We start from the raw sequence: 13626 nt of genomic DNA on the forward strand, positions 1-13626 counted from the left end.
CCGGGCTGGCTGGGGGCTGGGGGTCGGGAGTGGGGGGCTCCGGCCGGGCGGGGGGGCAGGGGGCTGGGGGTCGGGAGCGAGGCGCCAGGTGCCATTAATCAGCCTGAACGAGCCCCGAGGCCCCCGGCAGAGTCTGACCCAGACCATTGGGGGGGGGATGGGGGGGGGGGAGCTGACTCATGCCCTGGAGCGGCCATGTTGGTTTATCAACCTGTGGGGTCATGTGACGGTTGGGGTCTGGGGTGCAGCAGGGAAGGATCGGGGGTCAAATTGGGGTCAAAGGTCAGACATGGGCGGGGCTTCCTCGGGGCGGCGAACCGCCGCCAATGGGGCGGCGGCAGGTTTATTCAATGAGGGGTGTTAGTTCAGCCAATCAGCTGCCAGGGTTGGCCCGTCGGCCAATGGGGCCGCAGCCACGGGGAGGGACGTGACCAATCATGACGCTGAGCCAATCAAAAACGTCCGCCCAGCTCCGGACAACGCATCAGAAAGCAGCGCTCTGTTGAATGGCGGGACCCTGCCCCAATGGTGTTACAGCGATGGCGGACACTGGGCCAATCAGAGGTGTCGGCACGGCGCTTCCGTCAGGCGTCCAATCACGCGGGAGAGGTCTGTTGACGGGCGGGCGCCTCCGCCAATGGGATTAGAGCGATGGCGGGCCTACGGCCAATCAAGCGCGTCTTCCCGGCCCTTCCGCCGGGACAGCCAATGGGATGGGGCCGAGGGGGCGGGCCCCGCCCGGGCGGCCAGTGAGGAGCGACGCACGGCGCAGCAGCCGGCCCAGCGCGGGGAGAGCAGCAGCGGCCATGGCCTCGTCGGCGCGGGGCAGCGGGGGCGCGCGCGGGGCGGGGGAGGGGCCGGAGGCGGGCGGGGGCCCCCCCGCGCAGTACGGGAACGGGCTGGGCGGGGGGCCGGAAGCGGGGGCGGGGCCCCGCGCGCGGCGGGCGGGGGGGGCGGAGGAGGAAGAGGAGGAGGAGGGGGAGCTGCTGCTGGACGGGGGGGGCCGGGCCGGGGGCGGCGCCCGGGGGGGACCCCCGCACCCGCCCCCCCCCTCCGCCTCCGCCCCCCGGGCCGGGCCTGGGGGGGGGCCCGGCGCCCACCGCCCCCCCGAGGAGCTGGAGGAGGAGGCCGGGCTGGGAGAGGGGGACCCCGGGGACCCCGCCATCGAGGACCCGGTGAGCGGGGGGAGGGGCACGTGGGGGGATCTGCAGGGGCGGGGGCAGGACGGGGCGGGGCCCCGGGGAGGGGGCGGGGCACTAGGCTGTGGGGGTTAGAACAGGGTGGGGGGCACATGAGGGGGCAGGTCTGGTGTTGGGCGGGGCTAGTCTCCAGGGACTCACCAGGAGAGGGGGCTGTAGGGTGGGGGGTGCAGAGTTGGGTTGGGCTCTTTTTTGGGGGTCCTGGGTAGGATGGAGGTGTGTTGGGGGGCCAGGGCAGAGCTGTGGGGGGAGTAGGTGGGGGTGGCAAATGGGAGGGGGGGTGAATCAGGCCCCCAGTCTGACCCCCCCTTGCCTCTCAGGAGCTGGAGGCCATCAAAGCCCGCGTGCGGGAGATGGAGGAGGAGGCGGAGAAGCTGAAGGAGTTGCAGAACGAGGTGGAGAAGCAGATGAACATGAGCCCCCCGCCGGGCAACGGTGAGACCCCCTCGGGCCCCCCGTCAACTCCCTCGGGCCCCCTGTGCATGGCAAAGTTAGGGGACATCTGTGAACTACACTGCCCTGGATTGTGTTTGTGCAGGACCTACGTAAACAGGAACCATCCCTTCCCCCTAGTATACCCTTTGGAGCATGTGGGTGATGGTGGATTCCAGATGCATTTGGGAGTCTCACTGTTCTGAATTGTATTTGTGTAGGACCTATGTAAACTGTAACCCCCCCCCCCCCATTCAAACTCAGACTCCCTTGGCAATTGTAAAGCCTAGAGATGCATGCAAATTGTGCCCCTCTGAATTTTATTTGTGTAGGACCTACTTAAATGCCACCATCTTATTTGTGTAACACCTATGTACACAGTAATCATCACTTCCCCCCTTGGACCCTGTTGACTGCGGGGCGGGGGAGGAGTGAAGTAGGAGGCATTTGGGATTCACGCTGCTTTGCATTCTGTTTGTGTAGGGTCTCTGTTAATGCTACTTTTTTGTATGTGTAGGACCTATGAAAACAATAACCACCATCCCCATTCACTCTCAGACCCCCGTGGGGATGGTAAAGCCCAGAGACACATGGGAATTGTGTTTTTCTGATTTTTTATTTGTGTAGCACCTACATAAATGCTATCATCTGGTTTGCGTAGGACCTATGTAAACACCGGCCTCACTCATGCTGTTCTGAATCTCTTAGGTAGGTCCTGCATAAAAACTACCCCTTGGGTTGTTTGTGTAGGCTTGTTTATACATCTATCCATACTAGTTATGCCAGATGCTGTATAAACCCAGTGCAGAAAGGGGGATCGTCCCATCTCTGTTCTGGTAAAGGGGGGGTGCACTGGAAGAGATTTGGGGTACAGCCCCCAGTTACTAAGCCCCTGGTTCTCTTTTCACAGCTGGCCCAGTCATAATGTCCTTAGAAGAAAAGATGGAGGCTGACGCTCGGTCCATATACGTGGGTAATGTAAGTGGGGGAGCCATGGAGGGGCTGGGGGGGTTCAGGGGACCCCGTTTCTCAGCTCATTGCCCCCCTCTTTTCTAGGTGGATTACGGGGCAACGGCCGAAGAGTTGGAGGCTCATTTCCACGGCTGCGGGTCCGTCAACCGTGTCACCATCCTGTGTGATAAATACAGTGGGCACCCCAAGGGGTGAGTGAGATTTCGGGGGGCTCGTGGGGGCATGGGGTGGCAGGAGGAGGGGCTGGAGGAGAAGCTACGGCCCGGGGGGGCTGTGTTTTTGCGGTGTCTAATGTGGGATCCCCCCCAGGTTCGCCTACATTGAGTTCTCCGACAAGGAGTCTGTGCGCACCTCCATGGCGCTAGACGAATCCCTGTTCAGGGGGCGACAGATCAAGGTGAGCCCTGCACCTCAAAACCCAGCCCCCCGAATCCCGAGATTGGGCCCAGGTCCTGCCCGGAACCCTAGGCTCTCTCCTGACCCAAGGAGCTTCACCCGTTGCCTTGAACCCCCAAGCCCACCGTCCCTTCTTTAGCCTGGGCCTGACCCTCATTTCTCTCCCCTGCCCCGCAAGGTCCTCCCTGGTCCTCGCTGCACCTCTCTGACCCCCCCTCTTGCCCCCCAGGTGATACCCAAGCGGACCAACCGGCCCGGCATCAGCACCACAGACCGGGGCTTTCCCCGGGCCCGGTTCCGAGGGCGCGGTTCTGGCTACACCAGCTCCCGGGCCCGGTTCTACAGTGGATTCAGCAGCCGACCCCGCGGACGCTCATACAGGTCTGGGGGGCTGGGCCGCTGCGGGCAGGATGCCTGGGTTCTCTCCCTGCTCTGGGAGGGGAGTGCGGGCTAGAGTGGGGGCAGGGGGAGGGCTGGGAGCCAGGTCTCCTGGATTCTTTCCCCAGCTCTGGGGTGTGTGTGGGGTGTAGTGGTTAGGGCAGGAGGGGCTGGGAGCCAGGACTCCTGGGTTCTCTCTCTGGCTCTGGGCTGGGAGTGGGGGCTAGTGGTTAGAGCTGGGGGGGAGGGCTGGCAGCCAGGACTCCTGGGTTCTTTGGTTGTATTTTCTCTTCTCCTCTCTCTTCCCCCTGGTTTATTAACTCGTTCCCTTTTTCTCTCCTCTGCAGGGGCCGGGCTAGAGCAACCTCATGGTATTCCCCTTACTAAAAAAGTGTTTTTTGGGAAAGAAAAGAAAAAAAAAAAAAAAGAGGAGAAAAAAAAAAGAGAAGAATGTGACAGTGCTGGAGCAGCCCCGTGGGGGCGAGCCGTGGGGCGCGGTGGGGGGCGGGGGCGGCTCTATGAGCACAGGGCACTCCTCCTCTCTGTCCTCCTTCGCTCCCCCTTTCCCTGCCACGGGCGGGCGGGCTCCTCCCTCCGTCCGCGGGTGGCCCCGCTTCCTTCCCTCCTTCTGCGCCCGGCCCCCTTCACTTCTCCGCCTTGGGCGCGGCTTCGCTCCTCCCTTCTCCCTGGCTCGTTCCCTCGTTCGGGTCCTCCCCCGCGGGTGGGACCTGGCCCCTGCGCTGCCCCTTCTGCCCCCCGCCTGGCTCCCTCCTCCCTTCCACTCCTCCACTGCCCCTGACCACTTCCCTCCATCCGGGCCGGGGCTGTTACCTGCCGTATTTCAGTGTCTTTATCTTTGCAGGTGGCTTTAGCCTGAAGGAATTGTCGAGCCGCACGGAGCTCTTGCGACCAGATTAAATATTGGGGGGGGGGGGCAGGGATGGGGGGGGGGCCTTTCTCCTCCCCCCTTTATTTTAATTTCCAGGCTTTGGGAGGGGGCGAGAGCAGGGGGGGGGGGGGGGAAAAAAAAAAAAAAAAAAAAAAATGTGAGGAGGGTGAAAAAAAAATAAAAGATGTTTTTGGAAGAAAGAAAAGGGGGTGAATGGTGATTTGCCGGGGGGGCAGGACTCCTGGGTTCTCTCCTGGCAACCAGGACTCCTGGCTTCTTAGGGATCACAGCTGTATTTGCTCAGGGGGTGCACCTTAGCCTGGCGCAAAGGGTCTGGGGATAACCAGACCCCCATGCAGGGGAGGGGTCCTGAGCTGCTGGCTGTGGCGGGGGGGGCGAGAGGAGTCTGTCTTATGGGTGTGTCCGTGGGAGGGGCGAGTGTTTTGGGGGGTCCTAAATCTAGGCCCTTGAATCCAGTCTATTGTGTGTCATCTCTTGATCACATGACTTGGGTTGATGGGGGCGGGGAGGTAGTGTGAAAAGGGCCCTTGACAGTGGGTGGGGCGGTGTCTCTCAGTTGGGTGTTTGGGGGGGTGGGGTCCTATGAGGGGTGCCATGGAGGGTCCCGGGGCATTGGGGGCCTCTGGGGGTGGGGGTCCTGGGGACTCTCAGGGGATCCTGATAAGGATGGGGGAGTCCCTGGGAGCATTCAGGGTCAAAGGGGATTTAGGGGGTACCCTAGAGAGTGAGGGGGTGTTGCCATGGGGGGGGGGTCTGTCACCTGGCAGGGGCCCTGAGGGAATGGGGGCCCCAGCAAGTGTTAGGGAGTTGCAGGGGGATGTGGGGGGTCCCCCTGGGGTGTCAGCTGGTGGGGTGGGGGCAGACAGCAAGGACAGGTGGGCCCACTGACCCCCTCTAACCATTAGCCCTCACCACCCTCCCAGGGAGCCCAGGCGTCCGGGCCCCCTTCCCTTGATGTCAGCGGAGATGAGTTGGGGGGCAGTGCAGAGGTGTTGGGGGTGTGCGTGTGTGTGTGTGTCCTGGGATTTGAACCTGGGTCCCTTCCATCCCTTCCCCCAGTTATCCCACTGCCCGCCACTGGAGACTGCCCTTTGCCAGGTGGTCTGTCAGCCTGGGTCCCATGTGTGGTGCTGGCGTGGTGCCCATATGTGCCAGTGTGTCCTGGGTGTGGGGGTGGGTGCATGTGTAAAGCATGGAGTTGGTGTTGCTGATGTGGGTGCTGGGCACTTGGCCGTGTTGCCATGTTCCTTGCATGTCATGGGCCTGCCTGGCATGTTGCCTGACAGGCCTGCCACAAGTCCAGGTGTGGCCCCGGTGTGGAGTTCACATGGTCACCTGGCCAGGTGTGTTCCTGGGCCTGGCCTGCCCTCACCCATGGCTAGGCCCAGCAGTGTGTGTGTGTGTGGGGGGGGGGGGGGAGGAGCAAGGCCAGGGATCGTGGTGCCTCTCAGAGCTGGGGTGAGAACCCAGGAGTCCGAGCTCTCCCCCAACCACTAGCCCGCTCTCCCCTCCCACAGCTGGGAGAGAACCCAGGAGTCCTGGCTCCCAGCTCTCTCTCCCCCCCCCCCCTTCATTGTAACCACTAGACCCTACTGCACAGTCTGGTGTCCAACTCTCCTCCCCCCCCACCTGCCCAAATCCTCCTGTCTGCTCCCCCAACCAGCCCCCCTCCATGGCCCCTCCCAACTAATCCCCCCAACAACTCCTCCATGTTCCCTCCCCACCTTTCCTGGGGAATAGAATATGGGGGGTGGGTTGCTGGTTCTGATATGGGCCTGGGCGGGCAGGTTGTTCTCCCCCCCCCCCCCCCCCCCCAAGGAACAGAGACAATTGGCTTTTTTCATTGATTTATTATTTACAAACGTAGAAAAAATCTTTCCTGAGAGAACAGGTCACCCATGGGCTCCCTGGTGAGGGGCACCAGCAAAGCTGTGAGGGGGGGCACCACGGGCTGGCGAGTCATCAGTTCTTAGCAGTTTGTGCTGTGGATGGGGACCATCCCCTTTGCTGAACTTTACCCAGACTCCTCTGCTCCCTCTTGCCCCGGCCAGTTTCCTATAATCCTCTGCTCCATGCTGGTGCTGGCTGACACCCCTGCCCCCACACACTAATGCCATCTCCAGGTGTTTGTGGAGGGTCCTCTTTTGCCACCCAACCGCAGTCAAGTCTTTGGCATTGCCATGACCCCCACCAAGCAGGGCCGGCTCCAGGGTTTTGGCCCCCCCAAGCAGCTAAACAAAAACAAACAAACAAAACCGCTGCGATTGCAATCGTGATCTGCGGCAGCTATTCGGTGGGAGGTCTTTTGCTCCGAGCAGGAGTGAGGGACCATCCGCCGAATAGCTGGACGTGCCGCCCCTCTCCAAAGTGGCCGCCCCAAGCACCTGCTTGGTAAGCTGGTGCCTGGAGCCAGCCCTGCCCCCATGCAACTGTGGGGTCCCCGGGGTTGGGGGATGAAGCCCGTCCACCCTCCATGAGTCCAGACCCTGAAATATAAATAATACAAAGATTCCCCCATATGAAGTGGGTCAGGGCTTTGGGGGGGTGGGAACTGGACTGGGGGCAGAGGTCACAGGTCAAGGAGCTTTTTGGTTGGGGGGGGCAGGCCAGGAGAGGAAGCCCTTGGGTGGGGTCAAGGGTGAAGATAATGGGGCTCCCAGGTCAAAGTGGGACAGAGGGCAAAGGTCAAGGGGGAAATGGAGCTCAGTTGTGGGAGGCTAAAGGTCAAGGCCAGGGCTCCCAGTGTCATTGGCTTAGGGGGAACTAGCCAGGGGTCAGAGGCTGCAGTAAGACACTGGATGTGGGAGGGCCTTGGTCTGCGGTCACAATTGGTTTGGGTAGGGCCTTTGGGGTCAGAGGTCACATAGGGATCATTTGCTAGGAGGCTTTGGGACTGTCAGAGGTCAATGCACGGGGTCAGAGGTGAGATGGGCCAAGTGGCAGGGGGTCAGAGGCCATACAGGGCTAATTGTCAGGGGTCAGAGGTCATGGGTTTATTTGGCACAGAGGACCCTGGGGAGCGGGTCAGAGGTCACCCAAGGATCATTGGTGTCAGGGGGTCAGGAGGGGGCCAGGGTGCTGAGCAGACTCGTGAAGCCCAGGGCCCGCCGGGAGAGCTCGGCCAGGCGCTCCTGGAGCAGGCGGGCAGCCGGGGCCGAAGGGTAGCTCAGCGCCGCCCCCTTGACTGACAGCACAGCCCCCTTGAGGGCCTGGCACAGGGCGCTGGCGGCCGCCCCCACCCGGGCCCGCAGGGGGGCCGAGGCTGCCTGGCGCGCCAGCGTGTCGCCCACGAAGACCAGCTTGTGCGCCGTGACCAGTACGAAGCGCCCGTGCGGCACGAAGACACCCGGTGGCTGGTTGGCTCCGGCGCTGGCCAGCAGGGCCTCCGTGGCCGCCAGGAGGGTGGCGTAGTGCGTCCGGCACTGGCCTGCGTAGAACTGCAGCAGCTGGGCGTCCTCGGGGCTGGGAGGCACCTGAGAAGGGCAGGGGAGGGAGGGTGTCAGTGCTGGAAGGGGTCATCCTGCCCCAGGCTGGGAGGCAGGAGGACCCAGGAGTCTGGGGGGTGACCCCTCCCCCTCCAGGAGATGAGACCAAGGAATCCAGGAATCTTGGCACCCCCCATTCACCCACCACCCAGGAAAGACCTCACCCTTCTGAAAATGGGACCCAGGCATCCAAGAGGGCTTAACCCCCATCCACCACCAGGGAAAGGGACCCAGGCATCCGGGAAGGGACCACTCCTACCTCTTCCTCCTCCAGCAAAAGGGGGGTCTCTGGTTGGGGTCTGGGGCTGGTCACCTCCTCTGGGGGGTCACAGTCTGTAGCCGGGGGCTGGAGCCTGCCTGTCCCCTGCAGGGGGCAGAAGTCAGATTTGGGGTCAGGGGTTGGAGGTCAGTGATTGTGGGACAGGGTTGACATGAGGGGTCAGGGAAGGAAGTGTCCGATTGGCATTTTGGGCAGGCTGAGGTTGAGGTCAGAGGTAAGGGACCCTGGGGCTAGGTTGGCTTTGGGGTCAAGGTCCGAGGTCAGTGACCTGTAGTCAGAGGTTGGGGGTCAGGGTCAGAGTGGCATTGGGGTTAGAGGCAGAGGTCACAGGTCAAGGATTGGGTAGCTGGGTGCAGGCTGGCGTTAGGGTCAGGATCAGGTAGGCGGGATTGGGCTGGTATTAGGGAGGAGGTCAGAGGTCAGGCAGCCAGGCTTGGGTTGACATCAGGACCAGGGTCAGAGGTTAAAGTTCAGGGATTGGGTAACCAGGATCAGGCTGGCATTAGGGAGGGAGTCAGAGGTCCGGGCTTGGGTAGCCGGGCTCAGGGCGGTGTTAGGGGTCAGAGGTCAGGACTCGGGTTGGTGTTAGGGGTCAGAGGTCAGGGCTCAGGTAGCCAGGCTCAGGGTGGTTTTAGAGTCAGAGGTCAAGGACTGGGTAGCTAGGTTCAGGTTGGTATTACGGGTCAGAGGTCAGGACTTGGGTAGCTGGGATTGGGTTGGTGTTAGGGGTGAGAGGTCAGGGCTCGGGTAGCCGGGCTCAGGGTGGCTTTAGGGTCAGAGGTCAGGGCTCGGGTAGCCGGGCTCAGGGTGGTGTTAGGGGTCAGAGATCAGGGCTCGGGTAGCCGGGCTCAGGGTTGGTGTTAGGGGTGAGAGGTCAGGGCTCGGGTAGCCGGGCTCAGGGTGGCTTTAGGGTCAGAGGTCAGGGCTCGGGTAGCCGGGCTCAGGGTGGTGTTAGGGGTCAGAGGTCAGGGCTCTGGCTGGCATTGAGGGCGGTGCTCCCGGCTCACCTTGAGGTGGACGTAGTCGTATTCCTCCGCCAGTCGGATCCCCTCGTATTCGCTGTGCCCATCCCCCGCCCCCTCGTCCGGCCCCCCAGCCAGCCCTCCCAGGCGGGGCGGGGGCGGGGGCAGCGGCCGGTCCTGAATGCTGCCCTTGCGGGGGGCGCCAGGCGAGGGCAGGGCGGGCAGAGGGCGGCGCGAGAGGCTCTCGGCCGAGGGCAGGCGGGGACGCCCACCCACACCCCCCGCCTCGCCCAGGCTCAGCCCCCCCAGGGCTGCCTCCGGCGGGGAGGGGCCCGGCAGGTCGTACTCCCCCCCTAGCAGCTCCTCAGGCGACTCGTACAGGTTGAGCAGGGCGGACGCCCGGCGCAGGTTGGAGGGGGTGGCGTAGACAGGGCCTGGTTCTTCCTCCCGTCCCTCCTCCTCCTCCTCTTCCTCCTCCTGGCCAGGGGGCGGCTTGGCCGGGGGGGGCACATTGTAGGGGTTGGTGTCCGGCTCTGCCACCTGCTTGGGGAAGGGCGAGGGGGTGTCATAGGTGTCGGAGAGGGGGGCGTCCCGCAGGAGTGAGCAGGGGACATCATAGACCTGGGGGTGGGGGGGAAAAGAAGGTGAATCAAGGCTCAGACAGTGGTCCCCCCCCATCTCCCCGTCCCTTTCCTAAGTTCCCCCTGCCCCCATTCTCACCTCACTGGGGTCCCTGTCTCTCCGGGTGGCACGGGGCACCTTGTAGATATCATCACAGGGGGTCAGGAATGGCCGGGTGGGTGGGGGCACCACATACACCTGGAGGGGGGCAGAGAGAGGTCAGGGCCTGGTCACCTGGGTCCTCAGGCCGAGCTGTAGAGGTAGGGGGCGGATCCCGGACACCTGGGTCCTCAGGCCAGGCTGTGGGGGCGGACACCTGGGTTCTCAGGCCAGGCTGTGGCTGATGGGGTGGGGAGTGGTATGGGGGATCCCCAGGGGAGATTGTGTTGGAGGACCTTGAATGCCTGGGTTCCCTGGCTGGAATGGGGAGCGGGGGTGGCAGTGGGAGATCCCGGACGCCTGGGTTCTCACCTCCTGCTGCTCCTCCTTCTGCCCTGCGCTGCTCCTCCTCTGGCCCCGAGGTGGGTCGTAGAGGGCAGCTGGCGCACTCTCCTTGCGGGGCACCGGAGAGAGGTCAGAGGGCCCCGACTCGGGCAGGATGCGGACGCGGTTGGCTGGGACGATGCCCTGCTGCCCGTGCAGCGAGCAGAGGTGCCAGCCGGCCAGGCCGGGCACCTCGGGCTGCAGCACCAGCATCAGGTCCCCCCGGCGGAAGGAGAGCTCCTCCGGGCACTCGGCCACGTTGTCAAACAGCGCTCGGGCCAACTGAGCCTGGGGGCAGAGGGAGCAGTGAACCCCCAGGGCCGGTTGGGAGAGAGACCAGGGACCCCCAGAGCCGGCTGGGAGAGAGGCTGGGGACCCCCAGAGCCGGCCGGGAGAGAGGCTGGGGACTCCCAGAGCCGGCCGCGAGAGAGACCAGGGACCCCCATAGCCGTCCAGGAGAGAGACCGGGGACCCCCAGGGCCGACTGGGAGAGAGACTGGGGACCCCCAGGGCCGACTGGGAGAGAGACCGGGGACCCCCATGGTCGGCCGGGAGAGAGGCAGTGAACCCCCAGAGCCGGCTGGGAGAGAGACCGGGGACCCCCAGGATCGGTTGGCAGATAGGCCGGGGACCCTCAGGGCCAGCCGGGAGAGAGGCCAGGGACCCCCAGGCCGGGCACCTAGGGCTGCAGCACCAGCATCAGGTCCCCCCGGTGGAAGGAGAGCTCCTCCGGGCACTCGGCCACGTTGTCAAACAGCGCTCGGGCCAACTGAGCCTGGGGGCAGAGGGAGCAGTGAACCCCCAGGGCCGGTTGGGAGAGAGACCAGGGACCCCAGAGCCGGCCGGGAGAGAGACCAGGGACCCCCAGAGCCGGCCGGGAGAGAGGCTGGGGACTCCCAGAGCTGGTTGGGAGAGAGACCGGGGACCCCCATAGCCGTCCAGGAGAGAGACCGGGGACTCCCAGGGCCGACTGGGAGAGAGACTGGGGACCCCCAGAGCCAGCCGGGAGAGAGACTGGGGACCCCCATGGTCGGCCGGGAGAGAGGCAGTGAACCCCCAGAGCCGGCTGGGAGAGAGACCGGGGACCCCCAGAGCCGGCTGGGAGAGAGACCGGGGACCCCCAGGATCAGTTGGCAGATAGGCCGGGGACCCTTAGGGCCAGCCGGGAGAGAGGCCGGGGACCCCCAGTGCTGGCTAGGCCTGGGGTCAGAGGAACCAGTGCTCCCAGTGCTGCTTGGTGGCAGACCAGTATCCCCCAGTACAGGGCTCATTCCCCCCAGACAGGGTGGCAGGGACCATTCCGGGGTGAGGGTGAAAACAGGACGGAATAACTCCAGCTTCAATCTACTTACAGACATGGTGCCTCCAGGGAGGGGTCTCGTGTGGGCAAAGCCAGATGGGGAAGGAGGGAGGGAAGGAAAGTGGGGTGATAGGAGAAAGCAAAGGGAGAGACCTTGGGAACGTGTTAAAGAAAGGGGGCGAAGAATGAAGAAAAGGGTGAAATGAAAGACAGGCAGAGTTCTGGCTTTCCCCTGATCTGTAAATTAAGGCCTAGATTAAAATACGTTGGAGTTTACAGATTTGTTTGGTTCTTTCTGTTGGGGGGGGGGTGGAGAGAGAGAGAAAGGAAGAGAGAGAGAGAATCACAATTTTCTTGTAAACTTTTGTCAAAGTCTCATTTACAAGTGTCCCAGTTCCTTATTGTTCCCTCGGTCTTTCTTCCATGAGCTTTGGAGACCAAACAAACAAACAAGCCCAATATTTTTGGCCTAAGTGGTTTCCAGCCAACTCAGCAAATCCGTTGGGTTTCCCCTCGGATCCGAACACGACTCTTTTCAGAAAGTCCAGCCGTGGAAGAGCAAAATCCCACTCATTTTCCGGAGAATCGAGGAGTCTTTTGTGTTCTGCAAACAGCGTCTTTGGTCAGCAAAATACACCCAGCGACCACAGGCACATGCAGAGAGGCCTGGCTGCTTTCATGGTGCGTGGAGCGAGGCACGCAAGGAGGTTCAACAAGTTAGGACAGAATCTGATTTTGCAAGAACAGGACAGCGTTGCAACCAGAAAGCAAAGGGCAGGCATTTCAGATCCTCCCCAAAGCTCAGAGCAGCCAAGCCAGGAAAGCTTGCTAACCTTGCCAGCGAAAAATCCAGACAATTTTTGCAAAACAATCTTGCAACCGTGTAGAAATCTTCTGACCTTTCCCCCAAATCTAGACCATTTTTGTGAGCCGAAGGAGCCAGAAATGTGGCCTCATTCCAAACTCCAGAATACTTGCAAACGTCCCCAAATCAAGACGATTTTTCGATGAGCTCAAAATTTCCCCCCTTTTTTGCAAGTGCAGAGATCCAGAAATGCCATGAAAATTCCCTCAAAATACACCGGTTTTTTGCACATTCCAAGATCCAGCAATGTCACAAAATGTCTCCCGAATCCAGAGTTTTTTAACAAGTTCAAATCTCCAGAAAAATCACAGACTCCCCACAAATCTAGACAAGGCTTTTCCCCCCACAATGAAAGAAAAAAATAATCTTAACTCCAGAAACCTCACCAAAACCACGTCCTTATATCCTGAATCTCCTTCCACAGAAATGGTGCATGTTCACAAGTCCAGAAATGGTGCAAACTTTCTACCCAAAGCTAGAAAAAAAATCAGTATCTTGGGGTGGAAATTGCTGAGAAATTCTGCTAATTAATGGATCAAAAAATCCAGAAATTAGGCAAATGCAGAAATCCAGAATTGTTTTAATCCATAGAAAAAGCGGTGCCAACTTTAAAGTGCAGAAAAAAATTGCTCTCTCACACACACACACAGTTAATTTTTTTTTTTGCAACTTCCAAGAAAACTGAGATACGCCCCCCACACTCAAAATTCAAACCCGGTCGTTTGCTTCGGCGTCTCCCCCAATCCCAGAGTTTTGCACCATGCCCTGAATGACACAGGCGCCGAGCTGGCCAGATGGCAAACGGCACCGGAACCAAGAGTCACAACATCCAAAAACCAGTTGGCAAAGGTCAAAATCCATAAAAATATGGTGTGGCCAAAAATAGCCCCCTTCCAGCCTAGGTTGCATAAAGAGAGAGATGGGGGGGTGGGTGGGATGGGGCTAGATAGAGTGCAAGGGGGTTGAGATTTGGATGAGATAGAGAAGATCTTTTGCTGAACCTGTAGAAGAAAGAAAGAAAGAAAGAAAGAAAGAAAGAAAGAGCCAAACTCCTCCCTTTGAGTTCCCAAGAAATCTGTGGCCTCAGCAGCCAGCGGCTCTCTTGGGAGTTCGCGTCTTCCCCAACCCCATAATCAGGGGCTTTGCCCAGCAGCTGAAGCCAAACCCGGGCTCTGGGCTGGGCGCCCGCTGGCCCCCTGGGCTGTACTTTGCCTGGGAGGGGCTGCAGCTGGCTCTGAGCTGGGGCAAGGGAGGGAGGGAGAGAAAAGCAAGAGATGGAGAGAAGAAAAGGGGAACGGGGGAATGGAGCAGGGAGGAGAAGGAGGGAGAGAAGAAAAGGGGGA

The 13626-nt window shown here is 61.3% G+C and overlaps 2 protein-coding genes across 10 annotated transcripts; one reads left to right on the forward strand and one right to left on the reverse strand.

Moving 5' to 3' along the window:
- Window positions 1-1045: 1045 nt before the first annotated feature.
- Window positions 1046-3820, forward strand: PABPN1 (poly(A) binding protein nuclear 1). Its single transcript, XM_034787968.1, has 7 exons — window positions 1046-1175; window positions 1520-1634; window positions 2542-2609; window positions 2688-2794; window positions 2913-3000; window positions 3229-3380; window positions 3725-3820. The coding sequence occupies exons 2-7, from the start codon at window positions 1553-1555 to the stop codon at window positions 3762-3764; spliced, it is 537 nt and encodes a 178-aa protein (XP_034643859.1). The 5' UTR covers window positions 1046-1175; window positions 1520-1552; the 3' UTR covers window positions 3765-3820.
- A 3061-nt stretch (window positions 3821-6881) lies between these two features.
- EFS (embryonal Fyn-associated substrate) lies at window positions 6882-13600 on the reverse strand. 9 transcript variants are annotated; one of them, XM_034787440.1, is made up of 6 exons: window positions 11301-13599; window positions 10107-10782; window positions 9735-9833; window positions 9060-9554; window positions 8032-8136; window positions 6882-7760 (listed from the first exon to the last, which is right to left on the reverse strand). In XM_034787440.1, exons 1-6 carry the CDS (start codon window positions 11474-11476, stop codon window positions 7347-7349), a joined length of 1965 nt encoding a protein of 654 aa, XP_034643331.1. In that variant the 5' UTR covers window positions 11477-13599; the 3' UTR covers window positions 6882-7346. The 9 variants fall into 9 exon arrangements, 8 of the variants coding, with proteins under 8 accessions (XP_034643331.1, XP_034643330.1, XP_034643335.1 ...); XM_034787439.1 differs by having other exon boundaries at window positions 9060-9635; window positions 11301-13598; XM_034787444.1 differs by having other exon boundaries at window positions 9060-9635; window positions 10107-10406; window positions 11471-13597.
- Window positions 13601-13626: the final 26 nt, after the last annotated feature.

The sequence above is a fragment of the Trachemys scripta genome, chromosome 12, assembly GCF_013100865.1.
Source record: "Trachemys scripta elegans isolate TJP31775 chromosome 12, CAS_Tse_1.0, whole genome shotgun sequence".
Lineage (NCBI taxonomy): Eukaryota > Metazoa > Chordata > Testudines > Emydidae > Trachemys > Trachemys scripta.

Coding starts and splice junctions, on each gene's coding strand:
- PABPN1 (XM_034787968.1), top strand. CDS start 1,553: ATGGAGGAGGAGGCGGAGAAGCTGAAGGAGTTGCAGAACGAGGTGGAG. Junction 1,635..2,541: donor GAGCCCCCCGCCGGGCAACG/GTGAGACCCCCT, acceptor CTCTTTTCACAG/CTGGCCCAGTCATAATGTCC. Junction 3,001..3,228: donor TCAGGGGGCGACAGATCAAG/GTGAGCCCTGCA, acceptor CTTGCCCCCCAG/GTGATACCCAAGCGGACCAA.
- EFS (XM_034787439.1), bottom strand. CDS start 11,476: ATGTCTGTAAGTAGATTGAAGCTGGAGTTATTCCGTCCTGTTTTCACC. Junction 9,834..10,106: donor AGAAGGAGGAGCAGCAGGAG/GTGAGAACCCAG, acceptor GCCCCCCTCCAG/GTGTATGTGGTGCCCCCACC. Junction 9,636..9,734: donor GAGACAGGGACCCCAGTGAG/GTGAGAATGGGG, acceptor CCCCACCCCCAG/GTCTATGATGTCCCCTGCTC.